At 37.6% G+C, this 26,120-nt stretch overlaps 1 protein-coding gene and 1 pseudogene across 1 annotated transcript in view; both read left to right on the top strand.

Annotated features, from left to right (window-relative positions):
• HECW1 (HECT, C2 and WW domain containing E3 ubiquitin protein ligase 1) overlaps positions 1–10,301 on the top strand; it is a 576,869-nt gene extending 566,568 nt beyond the window's left edge. The window contains exons 26-27 of the mRNA XM_090287382.1: positions 4,954–5,152; positions 8,534–10,301. Of these exons, the coding sequence (XP_090143508.1) occupies positions 4,954–5,152; positions 8,534–8,645 (311 nt within the window). The 3' untranslated portion in view covers positions 8,646–10,301. The remainder of the gene's footprint in view (positions 1–4,953; positions 5,153–8,533) is intronic.
• LOC150001856 (tRNA-splicing ligase complex subunit FAM98B pseudogene) lies at positions 183–1,390 on the top strand (annotated as a pseudogene).
• Positions 10,302–26,120: the final 15,819 nt, after the last annotated feature.

A 26,120-nucleotide genomic window follows, 5' to 3' on the forward strand; every position in this document is an offset into this window, starting at 1 on the left:
AATAGAAAAAAATTTAATTCATTGGAAGACTACAAAAGGCACCTGCAACAATTCTTTGCTCAAAAATATTTTAAAAGTTTTTGAAAGATAGAATTATGAATTTGCCTGAAAGATGGCAAAGGGTAGTGGGGGAAAAAATGGATATGTTGTTCAATTAAGTTATTGGTGAAAAATAGGAGTCGGGCCCCGAACCTACGATGGAGGGGGACGTTCTTGACACACTAGAGGCGTTGGGGTATAAGGGACCACTGTTAGAAAAGCAAGCCCTTACCAAGGCAGCTGAGGGTGGACTTTCTTCACCTGAATTTTCAGAGCTCTGTGTTTGGCTAGGCTCTCAAATAAAATCATTGTGCAACTTGGAAGAAAGTATCACTTCAGCTGGGAAGGATGATCTAGAAAGCTTCCAGCTTGAGATAAGTGGATTTTTAAAAGAAATGGCATGTCCATATTCTATACTTATATCAGGAGATGTTAAAGACCCTTTAAAAAAGAAGGATGACTGCTTAAAACTTTTATTATTTTTAAGTACAGAGCTTCAAGCTTTACAGATACTGCAGAACAAGAAATGTCAGAATTCTCAATTAGATAAAAATAGTGAAATTTATCAGGAAGTCCAAGCTATCTGTGATACCCTTGGTGTGCCCAAGTCAACAACTTCTGACATTCCACTTATGTTTAGCCAAGTGGAGTCAAAGGTGAAAGCTATTCTCTCAAAAGTCCAGAAAAATCATGTGGGAAAACCACTCCTGAAAATTGATTTGACTCGGGAACAGATGGAACAACTGGAAAGAATCAATGATGCTCTTTCCTGTGAATATGAGTGTCGCCGGTGGATGTTGATGAAACGGTTGGATGTAACAGTGCAGTCTTTTGGATGGTCTGATAGAGCAAAGATGAGAACAGATGACATAGCAAGAATTTATCAGCCTAAGCGTTATGCTTTGTCACCCAAGACAACGATTACATTGGCACATTTACTTGCTGCTCGTGAAGATCTATCTAAGATCATTAGGACAAGTAGAGGCTCCAGCCGGGAGAAAACAGCATGTGCCATTAATAAGGTGCTGATGGGAAGAGTGCCTGACAGGGGAGGTGGGCCGAATGAAATTGAACCATCACCTCCTGAAATGCCACCCTGGCAAAAGAGACAAGAAGGCAGCAGAAGGGGTAGCTGGGGTGGTGGGGGTGGAAGAGGTGGTGGAGGGTGGGGAGGCGGTGGGGGAGTGGGCGGCGGGTGGGGAGGCGGTGGGGGAGGGGTGGCAGAGGAGGAGGTTTCCAAGGCAGGGGAGACTATGGTGGAAGAGGGGGCTATGGTGGGAGAGGGGGCTACGGTGGGAGAGGCTATGGAGATCCATATGGGGGAGGGAGCAGTGGATATAGAAGATATTAAACACTAAAAAAATTTTTTAAAAAAGTTATTGGTGAAAATGAAAAATGTGTTTTTAATTTTTACTTAAAAACCAAACAAATCTTGTAGCAAACCTAACAGGTTCTTCTATATGCCTTCCTCCGGCTTCCAACCTAAACTGTCAATGATAGTCTTTGGCCTATCTCAGTGTATGTTCATCAGGGAACACTATCATTCATGGGCCAGCTACTGAGCTGGGTTTCATGCTGGCAGGGCATTTTGTCCAACACTCTGTAGAATTGGCACCCTCTTCACCTTACTCCTTGTTTGCTGCAAATCATTTCTAACTGTTGTCTCTCCAAGATCGATTCCTAACACCTTCTATTTACCTTCACATTGCTAAACTAGTCTTCTGAAACATTATTTTCATCATGACACTTCCCTATCCATGAAATAAGCTCCTTATTATTTATAGAAGGTTCTGGCAGTTTTTTAGTCTGAAAACCCTTTCTTTTTTTAATCTTTGATTTATTTATTGCTTTTCTATTAAAGTTGTCCCAATTTTTCTCCCAACCCAGCCCACCTCTTCTCCCACATTCAATCCCCACCTTGTTGTACATGTCCATAGGTTATTTATACTAGTTCCTGTACTAAATAAACCATTGCCCTACTTACTCCCCTTCTATCTCTCATCCCTCCCCACCCCCCCCGGAAACTGTTAGTCTGTTCCTTTTTTACATGCCTCTGGTTCAATTTTGCTCATTTGTTTGTGTTGTTCATTGGTTTCCTGTATTATGTGATATTTCTCTTTCATTACTTAGCTTATATCACTAAGCATAATTCTCTCTAGTTCTATTGCAAATGGTAGCAGTTCCTTTTTTCTTTCTGCTGCATAGTATTCCATTGTGTAAATGTACAACAGTTTTTTGATCCACTCATCCACTGATGGGTACTTAGGCTGTTTCCAGCACTTGGCTATTGTAAATAGTGCTACTATGAACATAGGAGTGCATAAGTTCTTTTGAATGGGGGTTTCAGGATTCTTCAGGTATAAAAATCCTAAAGGAAAACATAGGCAAAAAAAGTTCAGATACCCCACATAGCAATATTTTCACCGACATATCTTCTAAGGCAAGGGAAATAAAGGAAAAAATAAACAAATGGGACTACAGGAAACTAAAGATTTTCTGTGCAGTAAAAGAAAACATCACCAAGATCAACAGGGAACCAACTGTATGGGAAAACATGTTTCCCAATGATACCTAAGACAAGGGATTGATCTCCAAAATATATAAAGAAGTTATACATCTCAACACCAAGAAGACAGACAACCCAATTTAAAAATGGGCAAAGGACCTGAACAAACACTTCTCCAAATAAGACATACTGAGGTCCATAGACATAAAAGAGAATGCTCAACATCACTAAACATCAGAGAGATGCAAATAAAAATGACAATGAGATACCACTTTACACCAGTCAGAATGGCCATCATCAACAAATCAACAAACAAGTGCTGGTGAGGATGTGGAGAAACGGGAACCCTAGTGTGCTGTTGGTGGGAATTCAGACTGGTGCAGCCATTATGGAAAACAGTATATAATTTCCTCAGAAACTAAAAATGGAACTGCCTTTTGAACCAGAGATTTTGTTGTCTTTCTTTATGTAAAATATTATAGAGAAACCACAATCAATACAATAGAGAGAGAGCAAGGGGCCTACTTCTCAGCCTCTATTTTCTCCCCAATACACGTAGTCATAAGAATACTTTGTGAGACCTCTGGACTCTTATTGGCCTGATAGGAAAACCACTGACTTAAGATATCATGTCAAAATGTCTCTGCCCGGCTGTTAGTCTCTAATGTCTCCAGCAAGTTTCCTTTTGGTCCTCACTAAATCCCTCTCTGTGATATACTATTGCTATTTCCTCCATATTTCTTCCTCATTTTTTTTATTCTTTATTTCCTCTGCCAGAATTGTTCTCCTCTTCCCCTCCACTATTACACACGCTTTGTGTTTTTAACTCAAACCTTACTTCTTTTAAATGAAGCTTTCCCTGCTTCTACCCATTTCCACATTGGTTTCTTCCTTCTTTGAATGTCTCTTGAATATACAGTCAGCGGCAAATTATTTACCTTAAGTAATTGATCAAAGCTTTGTCTCCCAACTGTACTGTGAGAGGGGTCCAATACTTCTTCCATGGATCCAATTCATCGCAGTCCAGGGTTGGCCTGAGAACGGCTGTTCCAGGTGTATCAATGGCTGATGAAGAGCCAAGCATCTTCTATTCACCAAGCTTTCCCTTTAACTCCAGCCTTTCTTAAGTCCTGGACTCTCCCACAGTATGCAGTTACCAAAAGTTGACATCAGAAGAAAAGAAAATGCAATCAAATATTGTATTCATGAAGGATTTTGCCCCTTATGGATCCCAAAAATCTCTACTAAGTTTATTCACTCCTCTCCTATATTTATATGAGGTGAAAAATGACTGGTAGAGTCCCAGTTATTTTAAAATAGTCATATCAAAGAATACTCAAATCACTAGCCATTACAGAGATGCAAATAAAAACCACAAAGAAATACCACTTCACATCAGTCAGAATGGGCATCATCAACAGATCAACAAACAGCAAGTGCTGGCAAGGATGTGGAGGAAAGAGAACCCTGGTGCACATTTTGTGGGAATGCAGACTGGTAAAGCCACTATGGAAAACAATATGAAACTTCCTCAATAAACTAAAAATTGAACTGCCTTTTGATCCAGCAATTCCATTGCTAGGCTTATACCTAAAGAATCCTGAAACATCAGTTCAAGAGAACATATCCACCTCTAATTTTACTTGGCTACAGCCTAAGTGCCCATCAGTGGATGAGTAGATCAAAAAACTGTGGTACATTTACACAATGGAATACTATGCAGCAGAAAGAAAGAAGGAACCCCTACAATTTGCATCAATGTGATGGAACTAGAGAGAATTATACTTAGTAAAATAAGCCAAGCGATGAAAGACAAATACCATATGATGTCACCTAATACAGGAAACTAAAGAACATAAACAGATGAGAAAAATTGAACCAGAGGCATATAAACAAGGAGCAAACTAACAGTGAGAAGGGAGGAAGGAGAGGAGGTGGGTAAGTAAGGGAAGGTTCTAGTCAAGGAACTAGTATAAATGACACATGGGCATGGACAACAGGGTAGAGATTGACTGTGGGAGAATGGGTAGGAGGAATGGGGAGGAGAACAATGAGGAAAAAAGTGGGACAACTGTAAATAAAAAAAACATACAAATAAACAAATAAATGACATAACATAAAAAAATAAAAATGAAAATAAATAGAGAGCAAACATTTCTAAGGACAGTCTCAGAAAATAAAAATTTTTAAATAAAACAGCTAATTTATAAATCTACTTTTGTTCGAAAAATTGGCCTACTTATAGAAATTGTTTCAGACTAACCTACAGGCCATTATTAGAGAAATCAGCAAATCAAAAGCAACTGTTTAGTTCTTATCATACCTGATGTGTATGTATTTCATCTCTCTCTTCGCTCCCATATTTCTTCTTCCTCTACTTCCTTTCTCTCTCTTTTTGCTTCATTCAGGTTATCATGACGGGCATCTTGTGATTCGCTGGTTCTGGGCTGCAGTGGAGCATTTCAATAATGAGCAAAGATTAAGATTACTTCAATTCGTCACAGGAACATCAAGTGTGCCCTATGAAGGCTTTGCAGCCCTTCGAGGAAGCAATGGGCTCCGGCGTTTCTGCATAGAGAAATGGGAGAAAATTACATCTCTACCCAGGTACAAAGCTTTTGCCAACATTCAGGAACCCTGATGAAGAAAGCAAAATCTATTTTGTTATTTCATCTTGGGTGATCATCCTTTGGCATATAATTTTTTTCCTGACACCCTAAGTATTGTTACATGAGTTATTAGTGAAAAGTGCAGGTAAGAAGTCCCTGGGAGGTGAACTTAGACCATATCCTTGATGATTTTTTGATGTTTGATTGTATTTGATCTATAGCATCATAGTCCATGTGTCAGTTGTGGGAAGCTTTCAAAACTGTGTGTACAGTAGTCCCACTCTATATCATGGTTCACTTATCGCAGCCTCACTGTATCATGGAATTTTTAAAAATATTATATTTTATTATTTATCACAGATTTCTCACTATATCACAGGATTTTGCGGTACTGTATATGTATGTTGTTAAAGTTACGTAGGTTTAAGAGTTGAATATGTTTAAGAACATAAGTGGTGTTTATAAAAGTGTGGAAAAGGTTAATAAGGGACTGGAGATGGTTTATAAGTGTGTGGGAAGGGTTTATAAAGCCTTACAATATATATAAATATTAAAATAAATGTAAGGTTCCTACTTCGTGGATTTTCACCTATCTCAGGAGGATCTAGAATGTAATACCCACGATAAGTGAGGGAATACTGTAATCCATGTTTTGAATTCCATGGCTGAGTTTGCTTTCCTCTATTTCATTTAGCACTCTTTCTGGGGAGTTCTTTTCTTTCGATGGGGGTTGTTTCTCTGTCTCCCCATTTTTGTGACTTTGTTTGTTGCTGTTTCTTAAATTGATCTGCACTTCCTGGATCTGCCCCTGGTGGTGTCAGATCATGTACCAATCTGAACCTTGGCTGCCTGTTCCATTTTTATATTTCTGATGTCACTGGTTGAAATGGGATCTTTTCACAGAGTCACAAGAAAAGCATTTAGAGGATCCAAATATGGGAGAATGAGATGTAGTGGTTAAGATTTATTCGAATAAAAATAAAAGACTGCCTGTAGGTTACCAGTGTCTCATCTCCATTCATCCAACTGTGGAAGAAGCCCAACCTTATCTTCACAAAGCCCAAAAGAAGGGTCAGGATCCAGATGTTCTGTACCATCAGTTCAGTGCATACCAAATCTTAATCCAGTTCACTCTCTGCCCTTACCTGACTAGCGTAGTCTTTGTTTCAAGCTGAATTCTTGCTTGGCAGCATTGCTGTACCCAGGCTCACAGTTGGAGCCCACCTTGGAGCCCACACGTGGGCCTATGCAGCTGCCTAGCCAGCACTTAAAGGCCATGCTTAGGCCTCTGCAGCTGCTAGGCCTGCATGGCTGCTATGGAGAGAGAATGCACAAATGAATGGGTGAATGAATACCTGTTACCAAGCAAGAGGTCTTTGCTATGCTTTGATTATATTACCTGAGGCTTTTAGACTGACCAATCTCTTTCCTTAATTTTTGCAGTTCTGTATTGGGCCCTCTCCCTAATAAATTCATTTTCTAGATCTTTGTGGGCTTTTATAGGGCCCTCTCTTTACCCAACCTTATCTTTTTCCCAAATTAGACACCTTCTCTTTATAATTGCCATTTTAGTGCTTATTATCTCAAAGTAGAAAGACCTCTCTCTCTATCATCTTGGCTTCTACAGCATATGTGTTCAGGAGAGGAATTCTCCCCATTCTCCCCTTGATAATTCTGGTACTGGATGGATGGTTGTTCCCCAGGGAGATTCTTCTCCTCTACATGGGGGTGGGAGACAGAGGAGTGTTGATCCCCTTGGTAGGGCAATGTGACTATCCGCTAGAGTATGTGAAGCTGTATTTCTAACCTAATTAAGCTTAGCCAGTTTTTCTCTCTTCTCTTTTATTAATATCTAGCTATATACACTAACACTTCCCAGTTTAATCTTATGGCCTAAGGTCATATACTCTATTATCCTATTTCTACTCTTGAAGCTTTGGGGTGGGGGTGGGGGTTTGGTGGGCAGTAGTTTCCCAAGGACAATGAGGGAAACTGTTATCAAGATAAAAAGGAATGGACGCTGGGAGGCAAAAAACAATATCATTCTCCATTCTCTCCTGATTCTCCTTGTGCAAGGAAACAACCATTCCTCTCTTCTCTTCTCACCTTCTCCATCCCCCAAACAATATCTACCATTCCCTGACTGAGCGCTGCATCGGTCTGATCTCTGGGACTCTGAAAACAAAGTTATAAATAATACACAACTTCCCTAGGGGTTTTATCATTTAAAAGAAGAATTTAATATCCCAAATAAAATTTTGATAAAAGAAGAATGTTATTTTTTGGTTAGGATTTTGTTTAGTTTTGTTTATATTATATTTGTTTTATAATTTTTAATGGTTTTATTTATTTTATGTTATTATTTTATTTTACAGTGCCCTTTTCTGTGATGGTTGGTTTCTGAAAACACCATTTCAACCCACAACTCCTTCTAGGGAGGAAAAGGCATTAAATTAAACTTCAGCTGTACCCATCTACCTTTCTTCATACTTTGGTACAGAATGCAGCACCAACAAAGGTTTCCAAAATAATAATAATAATAATAATAATAATAATAATAATAATAATAATAATAGAACCTCTGACAGGGAGCAGCTAGTCAGGCTGATTTGAAGTTCCATAAGATTGTCCTGGGCCTCTGAGCCATGCATTTGCAACATCAGCTCTAATCCTGGTCCATGTGACAGCACATGGCAGGGGAAGCCATTCCTTGTCTAGGCCTGATTCTGCCATGTGTGAGTCTTCAGTATGAAACACATAACAAGTAAAGCAGAACTAGGAAAGGTGGCACAGGGATGCTCTAGGCACCCAGGGAGGATTATCTCACAAGCTCAGTTGTCCTTAGAAGTTCAGAATATCTACCTTGGGTAAGATCTGTCCCACTAGGAACTGCAGAGGAGCCTGACTGTCTCCAGGACACACCTGACTTGGCAGAGCATGGTGTGTTAGAATTCCAGGGCATCCATTAGCATCTCTAAGTCACCATATATGGTTTAATAAGATGCGGAAGTCAGAGCTGGGCAAGGAGGCTTTGTAATATGATCCTCTAATATTAATTATATGTTGCCTCCTGCACTAACCATGTATATTTTCATACCTCAATTGAAAATTAAAACTGATACCATAGAGTTTTATCATTGTTTGCTAATGTATATAAATGCAAACCACCCATTTCTAGCTATTCCACTCCCTCAACTGTTCTATTCAAGCCTAGAAGGCTATTATTCTTAGTTTGCAATGTTTTATGGTGGTGCTAAATCATGGTTCTGCTAACCTTTAGTTCACTTTTTAGTCACAGCTTCAGAATGACTATAGATATATCCAAACCAATTGTATCACTGAAACAAACACTTTCACCAATCTTTTCTCTCCCATTCAGGGCACACACATGTTTCAATCGATTGGATCTTCCACCTTATCCCTCATACTACATGTTGTATGAAAAGCTGTTAACAGCAGTAGAAGAAACCAGCACATTTGGACTCGAATAAAGAAATGGAAGTTCACCTGACATTTTCCTGCGTGGTGACATCACCTTTTCTGGGAAAATTCCCCTTTATTTTTCCCTGAATCAATTCTCATTTGCTTTTGGTACTTCATGATTTTTATTTTGAAGCCAAATCAGGATTGGCAAAAACTGTGCATGAAAGACTGCCTTCTTCTAAGATCTAACCTGCATATTTATCTCCTCTATTTTATGAACTGCTAGCCTGTATGCAATATTTAAAAAACAGCTCTCTCAATGTCTGTGTGTATCTCCATATACCTCCATTACTAATAATGAAATAAAAATGCTAGTTATGCTACACTTGACAAGCTATAATAAATGTTTACTTCCATTTGTATAATTTAAGGGAAAATTTGAACATTAATCATTTCAAGCTTTTATATGCCCATGTCTTCTGAGCAGAGCCACCATTTTTAAAAAATTCTTAACAACCAACTTCAGAACTAGTTGATCAACTTGTCTTTCCCTTCCACTATACTGTTCCCTGTGCATAGTAACCATGCTAAAACAACAGTAGAAAATTCAAAATTGTTTGTACATTCAAATCATAATTTACATGTGACATTAGTCCCATCAGCTAGAACTAGCCCAAACATATGGTGCAAATATTAAACTTTCCAAAAAATAATAACAGCAAGAAAAACAACTTCTGCTGATGCAACAGGGTGCACCCCAATGGTTATGGGGATTGTGGCTCAACAGCTTAGAGAAAACTAAGAGGGCACACCCTCTTACCACACAAGAAATACAAACTTGTGTACATGTCCTAGAAAGATATCTCATTATGTAGTTAGTATAACTGACAAGGCTTCTGCCCCCCCCTCATTGAATTGTATACAATGTGATAAAAGCAAGTGGTATAAAGGGAAGAAGAAAATATTAGGTTGGTTTCAATACTTGAGTTCTGTACTGTTTTGTTCCATTTTGCTTTGTTTAATGTAGCTATAGTTCTCCCACACTAAGGGGAAAAAATGTATAGATAATCTTATGACTTCTATTAAAGGCATGTAATTATTTGCATGGCAAACAAGTTTTTAACTTGAATGTTTTTGTTTTTTTCATGTTGCTTTCTCTTTTTCTTAATTATGGTGTTCAAATTCCTTTACATCTGATTGTCCCCAGTGACCACACTAAATAAGAAGCTGCAGATAATGATGGTGCTTGGTAGGGATCAAAGGCAATATAGTACTTCTTTATCTGTAGAAATTCTTCCAGAGCAGAGACCCAACACCTCAAAGCATGTTGTTTTGTGTCAAAATAGACATTCAGTTTATTTTAGCATTCAGTAAAGAGACATACCACAAAATCTAGTATTTTTAAAAAAAGAAATTGCAAGCTCCAAAGATGTTCTGATCTCTCAAATACATTTGGAATAAACCCAAGCATAATGGTCCTTTGCTCTCTTTCTAATCTTGTTATACATGTTTGAAATTTGTCATAAATGAAAGTGTTTTTCTTCACTGGGAAAGAAGAGCTAAAAGGGACCCAGTGTTGAAATGTCATATTATTGTTTTTAATACGGTAAACAAGAAAGAAATGTGAGAAACATTAACTTCATATGAAGCCATGCCTTGTGCTCATTATTATATCAGTCTGTGTCTAGACAGTACATTAATTGTGTTCCTTGCACCCAATATGAAGCATTCTTTTGGTAGGAATTATTTACAATGCCTGCCCAGCACCTCTTGCTACTGAGTGTTTTTTGTTAATGAGGGAATATATATGTTAAAGGAATTTAGCTTTCAATTGTTATCTAAAAAGAATATATACCAAGATAGAATAAATGTGTAAGTTACATTATATGAAATTTAGGGACCTTTAAAATTCAGTATATATTTCAATATCTGAAAATTATGGATTCCAATGGAGCTATTATTATTTGTTTATAAAAATCATAACATAAAACTTATGCAAATCATTTCATCATTCTAATGCTTGAATATATAACATAAAACTACTGCTGTTATTTTCTTTTAATACATAATCATGTTTCCTTTAACAGTAAGTTATTTCTGTGCAAGCCAGTGAGTTGGACCTTCTAGTATAGGGAGCACCTATTATTTTTAGAACTTAATGTTAGATATATGCAAGTACTCACTAATTGTCACGGACCTCTGACCAGCAGGGTCCACAGCATTGTGAATGAAATGAATAAATGCACACAGACTGCAGGAATCCTGTGGAGAAGAGGGAACAAAACTGGCCACTTTCTAGACGAGAAAGCAGTTTGCCCCTACCTCAACAGGCTTTTATTAATTCTTTAGGTGGATAACATCCAAGAAAGTTATGAATCATTGTGCCAATTATTGCCTTATATGATCATTACTTTTTATATAACAGAGAAAAGAATGTTACAGATGCATGGATGATAAGGATAACTTGTCTAGCCACATCCTGTTCTTAAAAATTGTCCCAGAATAGGCCCTAAGAAACTGTTTCAAGGTTACACACTGAACATCTATTGTTCTCAGCCCAGGATGAGGGGGTCTTTTAGCAGAAAGCAAGCTTTTAAGCTATTATAGAAATACAGGCCTGGTTCCCCACAGGAAAACTGGTGTGCGGAGTGAGTCCTGTGTGCCACCATGCTCCCACTGGTTTTCCAAATCTGGGACTGAGCTACATTTGCCACCACCAAGAACCCTGGCTTCCCATAACTAATTCAAGCATTCAAACCTTTGTTAGCATATATATTATTTCTTAGGCATTTGCAAAGAATAAAGCTGTTAAAAAAATGGAACCTGCTCCTGAGGAGCTTTAAACTTACATAAATATATAATTAACCCACTGATTAGATTAATTAATATCTTTTCTACCCATATGCAGAAGGAACAAGGTATCCTAGAAATTACATATAGATAAATAACTTAGTCATAAAGGCTTTTCAGCTAACTTTTTCTTACCTGCTCCTGCCCCCATTGCCATGACTCAAGATGTATTCCACAAAACATTATTACAGAAACAGTGTGTCATAAAAGCATAAAATCCTAAAATGAAAGTCTAGTGTCAAAGTCAGCTGAAACAATGCAAAGTTTGCTTAACATGTTCCCAGATTTTATTAAAGGCTTTGATAGACCCTTAAGGAAAAAAAAAAGAGATTATGAGTAGAGACAGTTGTTACAGATTCCTTTTATTTTTCTCTCCGAAAAGCTATCTCCTTACTTAATATTCCCTCATATATGAGGCTGATTTTTAAATTATGTATAATTTTTCATTATATATTTAATAAAACAGCCATAAGAATAAATTATGTTATTAATTTCACAAGTTGGAGGTGTGAACCACACAAATTACATAATTCAATTATCAAAGCAAATTTGTTACCATTTGTATGTTTTTAAGTTTAAAAGTATGGATTTTTTCCATGGTATATCATAAAATTAACCACTTATAAAAACAATTCCTCTAAAACAAGGCCTTCTAGAACTAGTTTTAGTAAGAGTGTATTACCCTTAACTGAGAGACAAACAAGACATTAAGAGAATATAGGCTAAAGTTTGAAAAATGCTTTTAAAATGCTATAAAGTATTAAAATAATAATTTCATGACTATCACACTTTATTTGTCATATGAAGGTGATAAACCTAAAAGTATAAATTGGCTCTGTAGGATCAGAAGTATTCTAAATCTACTGAGTTCTTTTTAAATTCCTGTATACATTAGTTGACAAAAATTTAACCATCACTATTGTAGCACAATTTTTTGGATGGCAATGAAAATTTAAGAAAGATATATAATTTTTGGCAGACTTTAAATATGAAAAGTTTAAATGCTTTCTCTTTTAATATATGACAATATGTCCTTTAACAGTAAGTGTATTTTTTTTTTTTTTTGGAAGTCAATGAGCTGAACTTTCCAAGACTATTAAACTGTTACATTGATGATATTGTCAGTCCATGTGTCAAACCATGTGTCCAAAATTTGGGTTCAGAAAATTTCTCAATTGCCACAAATGTTTTCCCAGTCAAGCTAGACCTTCATGTAACAACTGTGGTGCTTTATTATTATTTATTTATTATAATTTACATTATTATTCATTAAGATTACTCGTCGTCGGCAGCCGTCCGTCTTGAGAGACGATGGTGTAGCTTCTTAAGAGTCTTATCTGCACCGCCGAGAATGGTTGTGCAGTCCGACTCGGGAGTGACACGGTATCTGTCTCCTCCCGTGTTGAATCGACATCTTGCGATGACGCTGGAGTGTCCTCTCCAGTGAAGCTGAAGCTACAGAGCCTGGGCAGGGTGATATGGAGGGTCTGCTGTTGCCCATGCAGCAGACCCCCCCTCTCTTCGCAGCTGAAGGGTCCAAGGGAAAGACGGAGTCAATACAGCTTGGCTTCAGGTGCGCTGCAGGAGTTGCCGGTGTTGACTACAACGTCAAACCGCCTTAGGGACTCCGGCTCCGGATTTTCTGTCGGGGTTTACTCCCTTAGCCTTTCCCCTAAAGAGGTATGCCGCAAGGCAGCGGAGGTTTTTTGGAGTCAGAGTTTTCCTTCTCTGATGTGCCCTGACTGGAAGATCGAACCAGCGACACTTAGCTCACAGGCCGACGCTCAATCCACTGAGCAAAACCAGCGAGGGACATTAAGATTACTACTTCAATTCTATAACATAAAAATCTAGGATAGAGATTCCAGCCCTCATAAAGTCAAAAAGAGAATTATTATTTTCCTATTAGTGACATATAGTCCCGTTGCTCCCATAGTAAAAATATGTGCCGACAGGTAGTTTACAGAGTAGATGTCATTTTATTAGCCTATTTCTTGCAGTTTCTGTTTATCTAAGGAACTGTCTATAACAATTTTGTTAAAAAGTCTTTGTTCTGGTCAATAGTAGGAGCAGTCCACATTATGGGGCTGATTTTGCTTATATTGACAAATGTCATGTAATACTCAGGCTGAGCTTTCTCTTCCCTCATACCACCTTCAAGGAATGTCAATAAACTCACTTTGGTATGGCATTGTGTGTGCTACTTATTGCAAACGGAAGTCTAGGATAATGCATGCCAACGTCTATTCTCTTGTTGGATATAAGCAATAAAACAACACAGAAGGCTACTGGCTGCTATGATAAAGAACCCATGGAAAATTATTTATCAAAAATCATAGTATGTGCTCAAAATATGTGAATAAAAGAACAGCATTTGTAACAATTTCTTCACTATGCCAATGAGAGCTGTACATAAACAACGTGGGCTTCATTTTGTGAGTGGCTTTTATGTTGAACCAAGCATACATGAGCTTTTTGAATTTATAACTGTTGGGATGTTGGGATGCTTTTTACAAAAGCTTCAGGCCACAGCCTAGCACCCCATGTGACCTTTGGACAAGGGTTACCACTAGGTAAAGTTTTTGTGTCCAATGGTACACATAATAACTTCCAATATTGCAATGTTATTGTCTCTTTCCAAGCCTTGAAAATACGAACTATATGGCTCTTACTGGGTGGTCACAAGCTGATTTATTTTTTATTTTATTTTTTTTTAATTTTATTTTTTGATTTTTCAATTACAGGTGTCCCAATTTTCCCCATTGCTCCCCCCCACCCAGCCCACCCTTTCTAACAAAATCATATCCCTCGCCATTGTCCATTTCTATGAGTCCTCCATACACGTTTCTTGACTAAACCCTTCCCTCACTTATCCAACTTCTCTCCCTTCTGCTCCCCCCTATTGACTGTTATTCTGCTCCTTGTCCTATTTAGTTTGCTTGTTTATGCTGTTTAGTTTCCTGTATTAGGTGATATCATATGGTATTTTGCTTTCTTTGCCTGGCTTATTTCACTAAGCATAATTCTCTCTAGTTCCATCCATGTTGTCGGAAATGACAGGAGTTCCTTCTTTCTCTCTGCTACATAGTATTCTATTGTGTAAATGTACCACAGATTTTTAATCCACTCATCTACAGGTGGACACTTAGGCTGATTCCAGCACTTAGCTATTGTAAACAGGGCTGCTATAAACATAGGGATGCATAAGTTCTTTTGAATTAGGGTTTTAGGATTTTTCGGGTATAATCCTAACAGTGGAATCGCTGGTTCAAAAGACAGTTCTATTTTTAGATTTTTGAAGTAATTCCATACTGTTTTCCATAGTGGCTGCACCAGTCTGCATTCCCACCAAGAGTGCAGTAGGGCTCCCGTTTCTCCACATCCTTGCCGGGACTTGTTTGTTGATTTGTTGATGATGGCCATTCTGACAGGTGTAAAGTGGTATCTCATTGTGGTTTTTAGTTGCATCTCTCTGATGGCTAGTGATGTTGAACATTTTTTCATGTGTCTATGGACCTTCTGTATGTCTTTAATTGTGTTGTTTGTTTCCTTGATGTTGAGTCGTATAAGCTTTTTATATATTTTGGAGATCATTCTCCTGTCTGAGATATCATTGGCAAATATGTTTTCCCATGTGGTTGGTTTGCTTCTCATCTTGCTGATGTTTTCTTTTGCTAAGCAGAAACTCCTTAGTTTGATGTAGTCCCATTGGTTTATTTCTTCCTTTATTTCTCTTGCCTTAGGAGATATATCCATGAAAATATTGTTATGTGGGATATCTAAAATTTTCTTGCCTATGTTTTCCTCTAGGACTTTTATGGTGTCACTTACATTTAAGTCTTTGAACCATCTTGAGTTTATTCTCATGTGTGGTGTAAGTTGGTGGTCTAGTTTCATTTTTTTGTACGTCCCTATCCAGTTCTCCCAGCACCATTTGTTGAAGAGGCTCTTCTCACTCCATTTTATGTTCCTTCTTCCTTTATCAAATATTAGTTGACTGTATAATCCTGGATTTATTTCTGGACTCTCTATTCTGTTCCATTGATCTATATGTCTGTTCCTATGTCAGTAACAGACTGTTTTGATCACAGTGGCTTTGTAGTATTGTTTGATGTCTAGTATTGTGATTCCTCCTTCTGTGTTCTTCTGTTTCAAGATTGCTCTTGCTATTCGGGGTTTTTTTGGTTCCATATAAATTTTTGGAGTATTTGTACTAGGTCTGTGAAATATGTCATTGGTATTTAATTTAGGACTGCATTGAATCTGTAAATTGCTTTTGGTAGTATGGCCATTTTGATGATGTTGATTCTTCCCATCCAAGAACATGGTATTTGCTTCCATTTATTTGTATCTTCCTTAATTTCTTTCTTCAATGTTATGTAATTCTCAGAGTACAGGTCTTTTATCTCTGGTTAATTTTATTACTAGGTACTTAATTTTTCTTATTGCTATAGTAAATGGTATTCTTTTGTCTCTGTCTCTGATATTTTATTCTTTGTGTACAGAAATGCCTTTGATTTCTGAATATTGACTTTGTACCCTGCTATTTTGCTGGAGTCTATAGGGTTTTCTAGGTATACTGTCATGTCATCTGCATATGAGAGTTTTACTTATTTTTTCCCAATTTGGATGCGTTTTATTTCTTTTTCTTGTCGAGAGCGGATATCCTTGTCTTGTTCCTGATTTCAGGGGGGACTGCTTTCAGTTTTTGTCCATTGAGTATGATTTTGGCTTCAGGTTTCTCATATATAGCCTTAATTATGTTAAGGTAGGCTCCCTCTATTCCCATTTTGCTGAGTGTTTTCATCATAAATGGGTGTTGTACTTTATCAAATGCTTTTTCTGCATCTATTGATATGATCATGTGATTTTTGTCTTTCATTTTGTTTAGGTGATGTATTATATTTATTGATTTGCAAATATTAAACCATTCTTTCATCCCTGGGATGAATCCCACTTGACCATGGTGTATGATCTTTTTGATGTATTGGTGGATCCTGTTTGCCAATATTTTATTGAGGATTTTAGCATCTATGTTCATCAGTGATATTGGCCTGTAGTTTTCTTTCTTTGTTGTGTCTTGACCTGGTTATGGGATTAGGATAATACCGGCTTCATAGAAAAAGTTGGGAATTGTTTCCTTTTCTTGGATTTTTTGGACTAGTTTGAGGAGGTTAGGAGTTAGTTCTTCCCAAAATGTTTTGTAAAATTCGCCTCTGAAGCTATCCAGTACAGGGCTTTTGTGTGCTGGTAGATTTTTGATTACTGTTTCAATTTCCTTCTTTGATATTGGTCTGTTGAGACTTTCTACTTCTTCTTGGTTCAGTTTTGGAAGGTTCTGTGTTTCTAGAAATTTGTCCATTTCTCCTAGATTGTCAAATTTCTTGCCATACAGTTGTTTGTAGTAATTTCTTATAATCCTTTCTATTTCTGTGGTATAAGTAGTTATTTCTCCTTTTTTATTTCTGATTTTGTTTATTTGGGTCTTCTCTATTTTTTTCTTGATGAACCTGGCTAAAAGCTAGTCGATTTTGTTTCTTTTTTCATAAAACCAGCTCCTAGTTTTGTTGATCTTTTGGATTGTTTGGTTAGTCTCTACATCATTTAATTCTGCTCTGATCTTGATGATTTCCTTCCTACTTCTTGCCCTGGGCTTTGTTTGTTGTTGTTGTTTTAGTTCTTGTAGCTTTAGAATTAGATTTTTTATTTGAGATTTTTCTATCCTTTTCAGATATGCCTGTATTGCTGTGAATTTCCCATTTAGGACTTCTTTTGCTGTGTCCCATAGGTTTGGGGCTGTTGTGTGTTCATTATCATTAGTTTCCAGAAATTTCTTGATTTCTTCTTTGATGTCATTGTTAGCCCATTCATTATTTAATAGCATGTTATTCATTCTCCATGAGTTTGGATGTCTTTGATTTTTTTTCTCTGAGGTTGATTTCTAGTTTCAAGGCATTGTGATCTGAAAAGATGATTGATATGATTTCAGTTTTCTTGAATATGTTGAGGCTTTTTTTGTGTCCTATAATGTGGTCTATCTTTGAAAATGTCCCATGTGCCTTTGAAAAGAATGTATATTTTGCTTCTTTGGGGTGAAAAGTTCTATATATATATATATATATATAAGTTAAGTCCATGTGGTTTAGTGTGTTGTTCAATGCCTCAATATCCTTGGTGTTTCTTTGCTTTAAAGATCTGTCTATTGTTGATAATGGAGTGTTAAAGTCCCCTACTATGAGTGTGTTGCTGTTAATATCCTCCTTGTGGTCTTCTAGTATTTTCTTTATGTATTTGGTTGCTCCTATGTTGGGAGCATATAAGTTTATCGGTGTTATATCTTCTTGATGGATTGTTCCCTTAAGTATTATGAAATGTCCTTCTTTGTCTCTTTTTATTGCTCTTGCTTTGAAATCCGTTTTGTCTGATATGAGGACTGCTACCCCAGCTTTTTTTTATGTCCATTTGCTTGGAATAGTTTTTTGTATTTCTTTACTTTCAGTCTATGTAAATCTTTTGTCTTGAGGTGTGTTTCTTGTAGACAGCAAATATGTGGGTCCTGGTTTCTTATCCATTCCGTTACCCTATGTCTTTTAATTGGAGCATTTAATCCATTTACATTTAAGGTTATTATTGACATGTATTTATTCATTTCCCTTTGTACCTCTGTTCCTCTACTCTTTTTTTCTTCTTTTTCTTAAAATATTTCCTTTAGCATCTCTTGCAATGCTGGTTTGGTGGAGATGTATTCTTTTAGTCTTCCTTTGTCTGGGAAACTCCCTATTTCACCTTCCATTTTGAATGAGAGCTTTGCTGGGTAGAGTATTATTGGTTGTAGACCTTTGTTTTTCATTGCTTGAAATATTTTTGACCATTCCCTTCTGGCTTGCAGTCTTTCTGTTGAGAAATCGGTAGATAGCCTTATCAGAGCTCCCTTGTATATTATTTGCTGTTTCTGTCTTGCTGCTTTTAGGATTCTCTCTTTATCTTTGAATGTTGCCATTTTAATTATGATGTGCCTTGGAGTGGATTTTTTGGGGTCTTCTTCATTGGGACTCTCTGTGCTTCCTGAACTTGCATAACCTTTTCTCTCATCAGGTTGGGAAATTTTTCTGTCATTATTTCTCCTATCAGTTTTTCTATTCCTTGTTCCTCTTCTTCTCCCTCTTTCATTCCGATGACTTGGATATTACTTTTTCTCATGCTATCCTTAATTCTCTTACATCTTCTTCATACTTTTTCAATCTTTTTTCATTTTGTTGCATTGTCTGGGATTTTTTTATACATTGTCCTCTAACTCACCGATCTCATCCTCTGCTTCATTTTACTTGCCTTTGATTGATTCTACGGTGTGTTTCAGTTCAGAGATTGTATTCTCCATTTCTTCCTGGTTCTTGTTAATAGTTTCTATGTCCTTTTTTATGTTGGTGTAGTTCTCCGTAAGTTCCCTGTAATTTTCTTGGAGCTGTTGATAACTTCCTTGGAGGTTGTCGTAGTTGTTTTTGAGGCTGTCGAGTATATTGATCTTCACCATCATTGTTTTGAATTCCATGTCTGACATTTGGGCTATGTCTATTGCACCTACCTCTCTTTCTGGGGATTCCTGTTTTCTTTTCATTGAGAGGTTGTTTCTGCGTCTTACCATGTTGGATTCTTTTTGTTGGTTTTTGTTTTTTGGATTTGTCTGCTTTGACTTCCCACCTTTGTGGTATGAGATATTTTATGGTAGATCTGGGGTTTTTCAGTGGTGCAGTTTCTTTGATCTCCTAAGCCTAATGTTCTTGGGTTAACCTCTATGTCATTTGTTTATGCTGTCTGGTTATATTTCAGATGCTCTTTGGTGAAATCTTCCCTCTGGCTAGTTGATTGAGAGTCACTCTGTCCACTTTGTCTTGAGTTCTTTTGTGGATATGCTGTTAAATACATAAACACACAGCCCTGGCAGAAAACTCACACCCTCAAAAATATCCCCCACCTTCTATCTCGCTATCGTCAGCAAATGAGCCAGTATTAATATAAATGTAGAAAGGTTAGGGCTTTTATATTATAGGAAGAATAGTTAAGAGTTGTTTTTAAAGAGGAAAAATATTATTTTTAAGAGAGGGGATGATAGATTAATAATAGTAGCAAGTCGTGTCGAGACTATGTAGGACAGTAGGTAATATTTACATTGTATGTTAATAATAATAGAAGAAAAAGAGGGAAGAATGCAGAATATAGTAAGAAAGTAGAATTGTTTAGTATTAGATGTATATAGTGGTTATATTCTATTTATGTAGTGTGAAACGGAGGCTAAACCAAACAGACAAACAAATAAACAAAAATTATAGAGGAAGGATGAGAAGGAGAGATGGTATAAAACTAAATAAAGATATAGTTTTTCTTTATTTTTAAATAAAAGTAAAAATTAAAATTAAAAATAAGAAATTAAAAAATTAAAATAAAATACAGATAAAAAAACTAAGAAATTTTAAAATATATATACAAAAGGAAAGTTTTTACTCAGTTCAGCCTCTGTGTGTCATCTTCTTTTCCTGGATCCACAGCTGGTCTAATGAGGCAGGCCAGAGGTTTCTAATTTTTGCAGGTTTGGCGCCTGTTTGGAGCCGGCTGGGGTGCTTGTGCTCACATGCACATGCCTGCGCAAGGCGGCCTGTGCCTAGCCTCAGGCCTGCTGAGCCATGCCCCAGGAATAGGTCTCTCACCCCTTGGGGTGGGGCCCCGGACACTTGTGCACGGTGGAAGTGAGTGGCTGCCGCCTGCTGTTCCTGCGCCACAGCTGCCGCTGTTCCCACACCCGCCTAGGCAGGCACAAGCAGAATCCACGCAAGTGGTTTGCTCTCTGGCCTGATGGTCACTGGTGCTGGCCAGGGGTGTCTGCGCATGGTCTTCTGTGTGCCCAGCGGGCTCTCCCTGCGCCCACTGGGGCACTGATCTTATGTCTGTTGGGGTGTGTCTGAGGGGCACCCAGACACGCGGCCAGTGACCTGGTTATGTGCCTGGGCCAGTGTATGAGGGCACCTCCCCGTGTGCACCCACACAACCCAAGGGGAGGGTTGGGGAGTGGGCGAGCACACTTCTGTGCCTGTGTTCCTCAAGAATGTCCTGTCACCCCCAACCTTTCCTCCCCTCTCCACAGTACACAAGAGGGGGAAAAAAGGAAAATCACGTTCTCACATGCATTGCAGTATGCTGTTTCTTGTCTTTCAGTGCCAGATGCCACCTTGTCCTCTCCTGTCTCTGCCAGCGGGCAGAGATCCGCTCTCCTCTCGATTTCTCTCTGGGGAAGCCTGTGGTCACTAAAAAGTCTTTGTGTACTTCCAGCCACAGCTCAGGGAGCCACCCCAGTCAGAAATCTCATCTCATCCCTTTTTCCTCCACTATCCTCACCAAACAGGTTGCTCCCAGATGGTTTTCTCCAATCCAGCATTGCCAAGGCTCAACTCCTGCCATTGTCCAGCTGCTCACCGAGATGTTCTGTCTGCAATTAGCCCAAACTATAGATGGGTCTCAGGAGCCAGAAAGCGCAGCCTCCCCTCACTCTTCCGCCATCTTCTCTACCTGATTTATTTTTTGAAGAAAAGAAAACTTGTTTTTTTTTAATAAAAAAGGGTGTGGGTAAAATTGAGAGGAAGAAAAACCTGAGAAGTTTTGAAACTACTGGATTTACTTTAGATTCATTATAACTGAAAATAACTATTATCTTGTGGTATAAGAAACAATTATCCTAGGCCATCATTTGCAGAAAAGATAATATTACTTTGTGTTTTACTCTACTATTCTGAAATCAAGATTAGATTTTAAATTTTCTTATATATATGGCCATATTTTTCCAATACACTGTGCTGACAACTCATTAATTACATATTGTTAAAAATGATACATACAGTAGTCCCTCTCTATATCGCAGTTGACTTATCTCGGCCTCACTGTATCGTGGGATTTTAAAAAACATTATATTTCATTATTTATTATGGACTTTTCACCATATCATTGGATTTTTTGGCACTGTATACATATGTTGTTAAAGTTACATAGGTTTAAGAGTGTAGAATATGTTTAAGAACATAAGTAGTGTTTATAAAAGTGTGGAAACGGTTAATAAGGGAATGGGAATAGTTTATAAGTGTGTGGGAAGGGTTTATAAAACCTTAAAATACGAAAATAAATGTAAGGTTCCTACTTCGCAGATTTTCACCTATCGCGGGGTGGGGGTGGTTCTAGAATATAATACCTGTGATAAGTGAGGGAATACTATAGACATATTTAAGATGTGGGTTAAATAAGTTTATAATAGATGGTTCAGTAAAGAAGAAACAAAGAGAGTTATAGGTCAGATTTACTTTTTAAGGGCTACAGGAGTCATCAATGTATAGCTAGGAAGAGACCAGGAAAGGTGATTTGCTCAAAACCACTAAGCTTTATCTTGGGTACTAAAAGTATGCCCTGTCAGAAATATCCCTTGGGGTTCTGCACTACTGGGTCTTACATAACCATTAGGAAATTTTCAGGAGGGCAGAAGAGATGGAAGCCAAGATGGATTAGGCTTATCACAAGAAAAGTCATGAATCCTAATACAGGGACCTAAGGAACAAAACAAACAAATGAAAAAACAGAACCAGAGCCATGGAAACAAGGAACTGACAGTGACCAGAGGGGAAGGGAATGGGGGAGGAGGGAGGAAAGAAGGGGAATGGCCTGATCAAGGAACTAGTATAAATGACCCATAGACAAGAACAACAGGGTGGGGATTGACCATAGGAGTAGGTGAGTGGGTGGGGCAGTATAAAGCAATGGGGAGAATTGGGACAACTCTAATAGAACAATAAAAAAGAAATTAAAAAAACAAGAAAGACCATTGTTGGAAGGAAAGAAAGAAAAAAAGAAAGAAAAGTAAAGAAAAGAATGTTGTAATTCCACAGCCAATCTGTGTTCATCAAAGAAGGATGTGGACTGCTTACTACTTTTGCCACTACATGAGTTTGTTGTAATAAAGGACCACAAACTGAATGGCTTAAAGAAGGCTAGAAGTTCAAGACTGATGTGATGGTAAGATTAATTCCTTCTGAGAGCTGTGAGAGAGAACTTGTTCTATTTCCACCTCCCTACCTTCCACTGGCTTGCAGGCAATGTTTGGTATTTCTTGATTTGTAGATCTCTACCCTCATTTTCATCTGATGTGCTCCACTTGTGTGTCTGTGTCCAAATTTTCTCCTTTTTATGATGACACTGGTCATATTGGATTCAAACCCACCCTCTGAGCTCATTTTAACTTTATTACATCTGTAAATATCCTAGTACCAAATGAAGTCACATTCTGAAGTACAGAGAGTCAGAATTACAACATAAATTCTTGGAGGCACAGAAGTACATACTATTATTTTTCTGGCCACATTAATATCTGTCATCAGCCCCAATAGAATAGTAATAATACTATTATTACTATAAAGCTAACATATTTACAACCACAATACAAACCATGAACTTTCTAAAGGCTTTCAATTTCTATAATAATAATCAAATAAAAAATTAAATGTTGTCTATGGGTCATTCATATTAGTTCCTTGACTAGACCTTTCCCCTTCTTTTTACCCTTTACCCTCTTCCCCTCTCCCCTGGTCACTGACAGTCTGTTCCCAGTTTACATGTCTCTGGTTCTATTTTGCGCATTTGTTTGTTTTATTCATTAGTTTCCTGGTTTAAATGAGATCATATGATATTTACCTATCGCCTCATGGCTTATTTCACTTAGCCTAATACTCTCAAGTTCCATCCATGCTGTAGCAAAAGGTGGGAGTTCCTCCTTTCTTTCTGCTGTGTAGTATTCCATTGTGAAAATGTAACATAGCTTTTTGATCCATTCATCCACTGATGGGCACTTAGGCTATTTCCAGTACTTGGCTATTGAAAATAGTATTGCTATGAACATAGGGGAGCATAGATTCTTTGAATTGGTGCTTCAAGATTCCTTGGGTATAATTCTAGCAATAAACTCACTGGATCAAAAGGCAGTTAAATTTTTTTTGTTTTTAGAGAAAATTCCATACTGTTTTCCACAGTGGCTGCACCAGTCTGCATTCCCACCAACAGTGCACTAGTGTTCTCTATTCTCCACATCCTCATCAGCACTTATTGTATGTTAATTTGTTAATGATGGCCATTCTGACTGGCGGGAGGTGGTATCTCATGTGGTTTTTATTTGTATCTCTCTGATGGCTAGTGATGTTGAGTATTCTTTCATACGCCTATGGACCCTCTGTATGTCTTCCTTAGAGAAGTGTCTGTTCAGGTACTTTGCCCATTTTTTAATTTTGTTATCTGTCTTCTTGGTTATTGAGTCATATAAGTTCTCTATATATTTTGGAGATCAAACCCTTGTCTGAGGTATCATTGGCAAATATGTTCTCCCATACAGTTGGTTCACTTTTCATCTTGCTGATATGTTCTTTCACTCAGCAGAAACTATTTAGTTTGATGTAGTCCCATTTGTTTATTCTTTTCTTTATTTCCCTTACTCTAGGAGATATATCAGTGAAAATGTTGCTATGTGGGATATCTGAAATTTTACTGCCTATGTTCTCTTCTAGGACTTTTATGGTATCATAAATTACATTTAAGTCTTTTATCCATCTTTAGTTTAGTCTGGTGTATGGTGTAAGTTGGTGGTGTAGTTTCATTTATTTGGAGTACCTGTCCAGTTCTCCCAGCACCATATGTTGAAGAGGCTCTTTTCACTCCATTTTATGTTCCTTGTCCCTTTGTCAAATATTAGTTAACCATACAGATCTGGGTTTATTTCTGGGCTCTCTATTCTGTTCCATTGATCTATATGTCTGTTTTCATGCCAGTACCGAACTGTTTTAATTACAGTGGCCTTGTAACATAATTACAGTGAGTATGAGGTATTGTGATTCTTCCTACTTTGTTTTTCTTTCTCAACATTGTTGAAGCTATTCACAGTTATTTTTGTTCCACATATCTTGTTGAAATATTTGTTCTAGGTCTGTGAACTATGTCATTGGTATTTTAATAAGGATTGCATTGAACCTATAAATTGCTTTGGATGGTACGGACATTTCAATGATGTTAAACTTCCAATCTATGAATATGGTATGTGCTTCCATTTATTTGTATCTACCATAATTTCTTTCTTCAGTGTTCTGTAGTTTTCTGTGTACAGGTCTTTTACTTCCTTGGTTAAGTTTATTCCTAGGTAATTGTTTTTCTTGTTGCTATAGTAAATAGAATTTTTTTCTAATTTCTATTTCTGATATTTAATTTTTGATGTACAAAATTGCCTTAAATTTCTGAATATTGACTTTGTACCCTGCTATTTTGCCAGATTTACTTATTAGGTAGAGTAGTTCTTTAGTGGAGCTATAGAGTTTCATATGTATACTATCATGTATCTGCAAATAACAATTTGTTTAAGTATATATTTTTTATTATGTTGGACAGTAGTTTAAACTTTTTTCCCCTTTGCTCCCCTCTGCCCAGTACTCTCCTTCCCTCCAGCAATCCCACCACCCTTAGTTCATGTCCATGTGTCATGCATATAAGTTCTTTGGCTTCATCCTTTCCTATATTATTCTTAACTTCCCCCTGTCTACTTTGTACCAACCAATTATGCTTCTTAGTCCCTGCACCATTTCCCCATTTCTTCCCCTCCCCACTCCCAGCTGATAACCCTCCAAATGATCCCCATACCTATGATTCTGTTCCTATTCTGGTTTCCTTAGTTGGATTTTGTTTTTATTTTTCAGATTTAGTTGTTGATAGTTGTGAGCTTGTTTTCATTTTAGTGTTCATAGTTTTGATCTTCTTTTTCTTAAGTAAGTCCCTTTCACATTTCATATAATACTGGCTTGGTGATGATGAATTCTTTTAGCTTCATCTTGTCTGGGAATCACTTTATCACCCTTCCATTTGAAATATGAGCTTTGCTGGATAGAGTAATTTTGATTGTAGGTTGCTTTTGATCACATTTAATACTTCTTGCCAGTCCCTTCCTGCCTGCAAAGTGTCCTCTGAGAAATCAGCTGATAGTCCTATAGGTAACCCCCTGTAGGCAACTCTCCACCTCTCTCTTGCTGCCCCCAGGACTATGTCTTTATCTTTCACCTTTGGCATCTCAGTCATGATGCGGCCTGGTGTGGTCCCCTCTGGGTCCAGCTCACCCGGGACCCACTGTACTTCTTGGACCTGTATGTCCATCTCCTTCACAAAATTTGGAAAGTTTTCCTCATTTTTTTTTTTTTTTTAGTTCTTGCTTCCCCATTCTGCACTGGTTGACTGTTTTTTTTTTTCTTTCTTATGTTCCAAATCATTTACTTGAACCCTGGTTTCCTTCCCTTCACCATTGGTTTGTGTGGATTTTTCTTCATTTACCTTAGCATAGACTTCACTTCTTTTATGTGCTTGCCATACCCAAGCATATCTGTCAAGCCTGTGAGCATCTTTATCACTAGTGTTTTAAATTCTGCGACTGTTAGGTTGTCTATCTCCTCATCTGTGAGGCTGGCTATCTCCTGGTCCCTTAGTTCTCCCACTGGAACCTTGATCTGTTTCCCCTTTTGGGCCATACTTCTCTGTCTCCTCATTCTGACAGGCTTCTGTGTTTCTTTGCCTCCACATCCCAGGTAGAGCTATTGCTCCTGTTATGTTTGAAGGGGCAGAGCCTTAAGGATTCATCAGCA

Source organism: Furipterus horrens, unplaced genomic scaffold, assembly GCF_987537825.1.
Source record: "Furipterus horrens unplaced genomic scaffold, mFurHor1.1.pri manual_scaffold_9, whole genome shotgun sequence".
Classification (NCBI taxonomy): Eukaryota; Metazoa; Chordata; class Mammalia; order Chiroptera; family Furipteridae; genus Furipterus; species Furipterus horrens.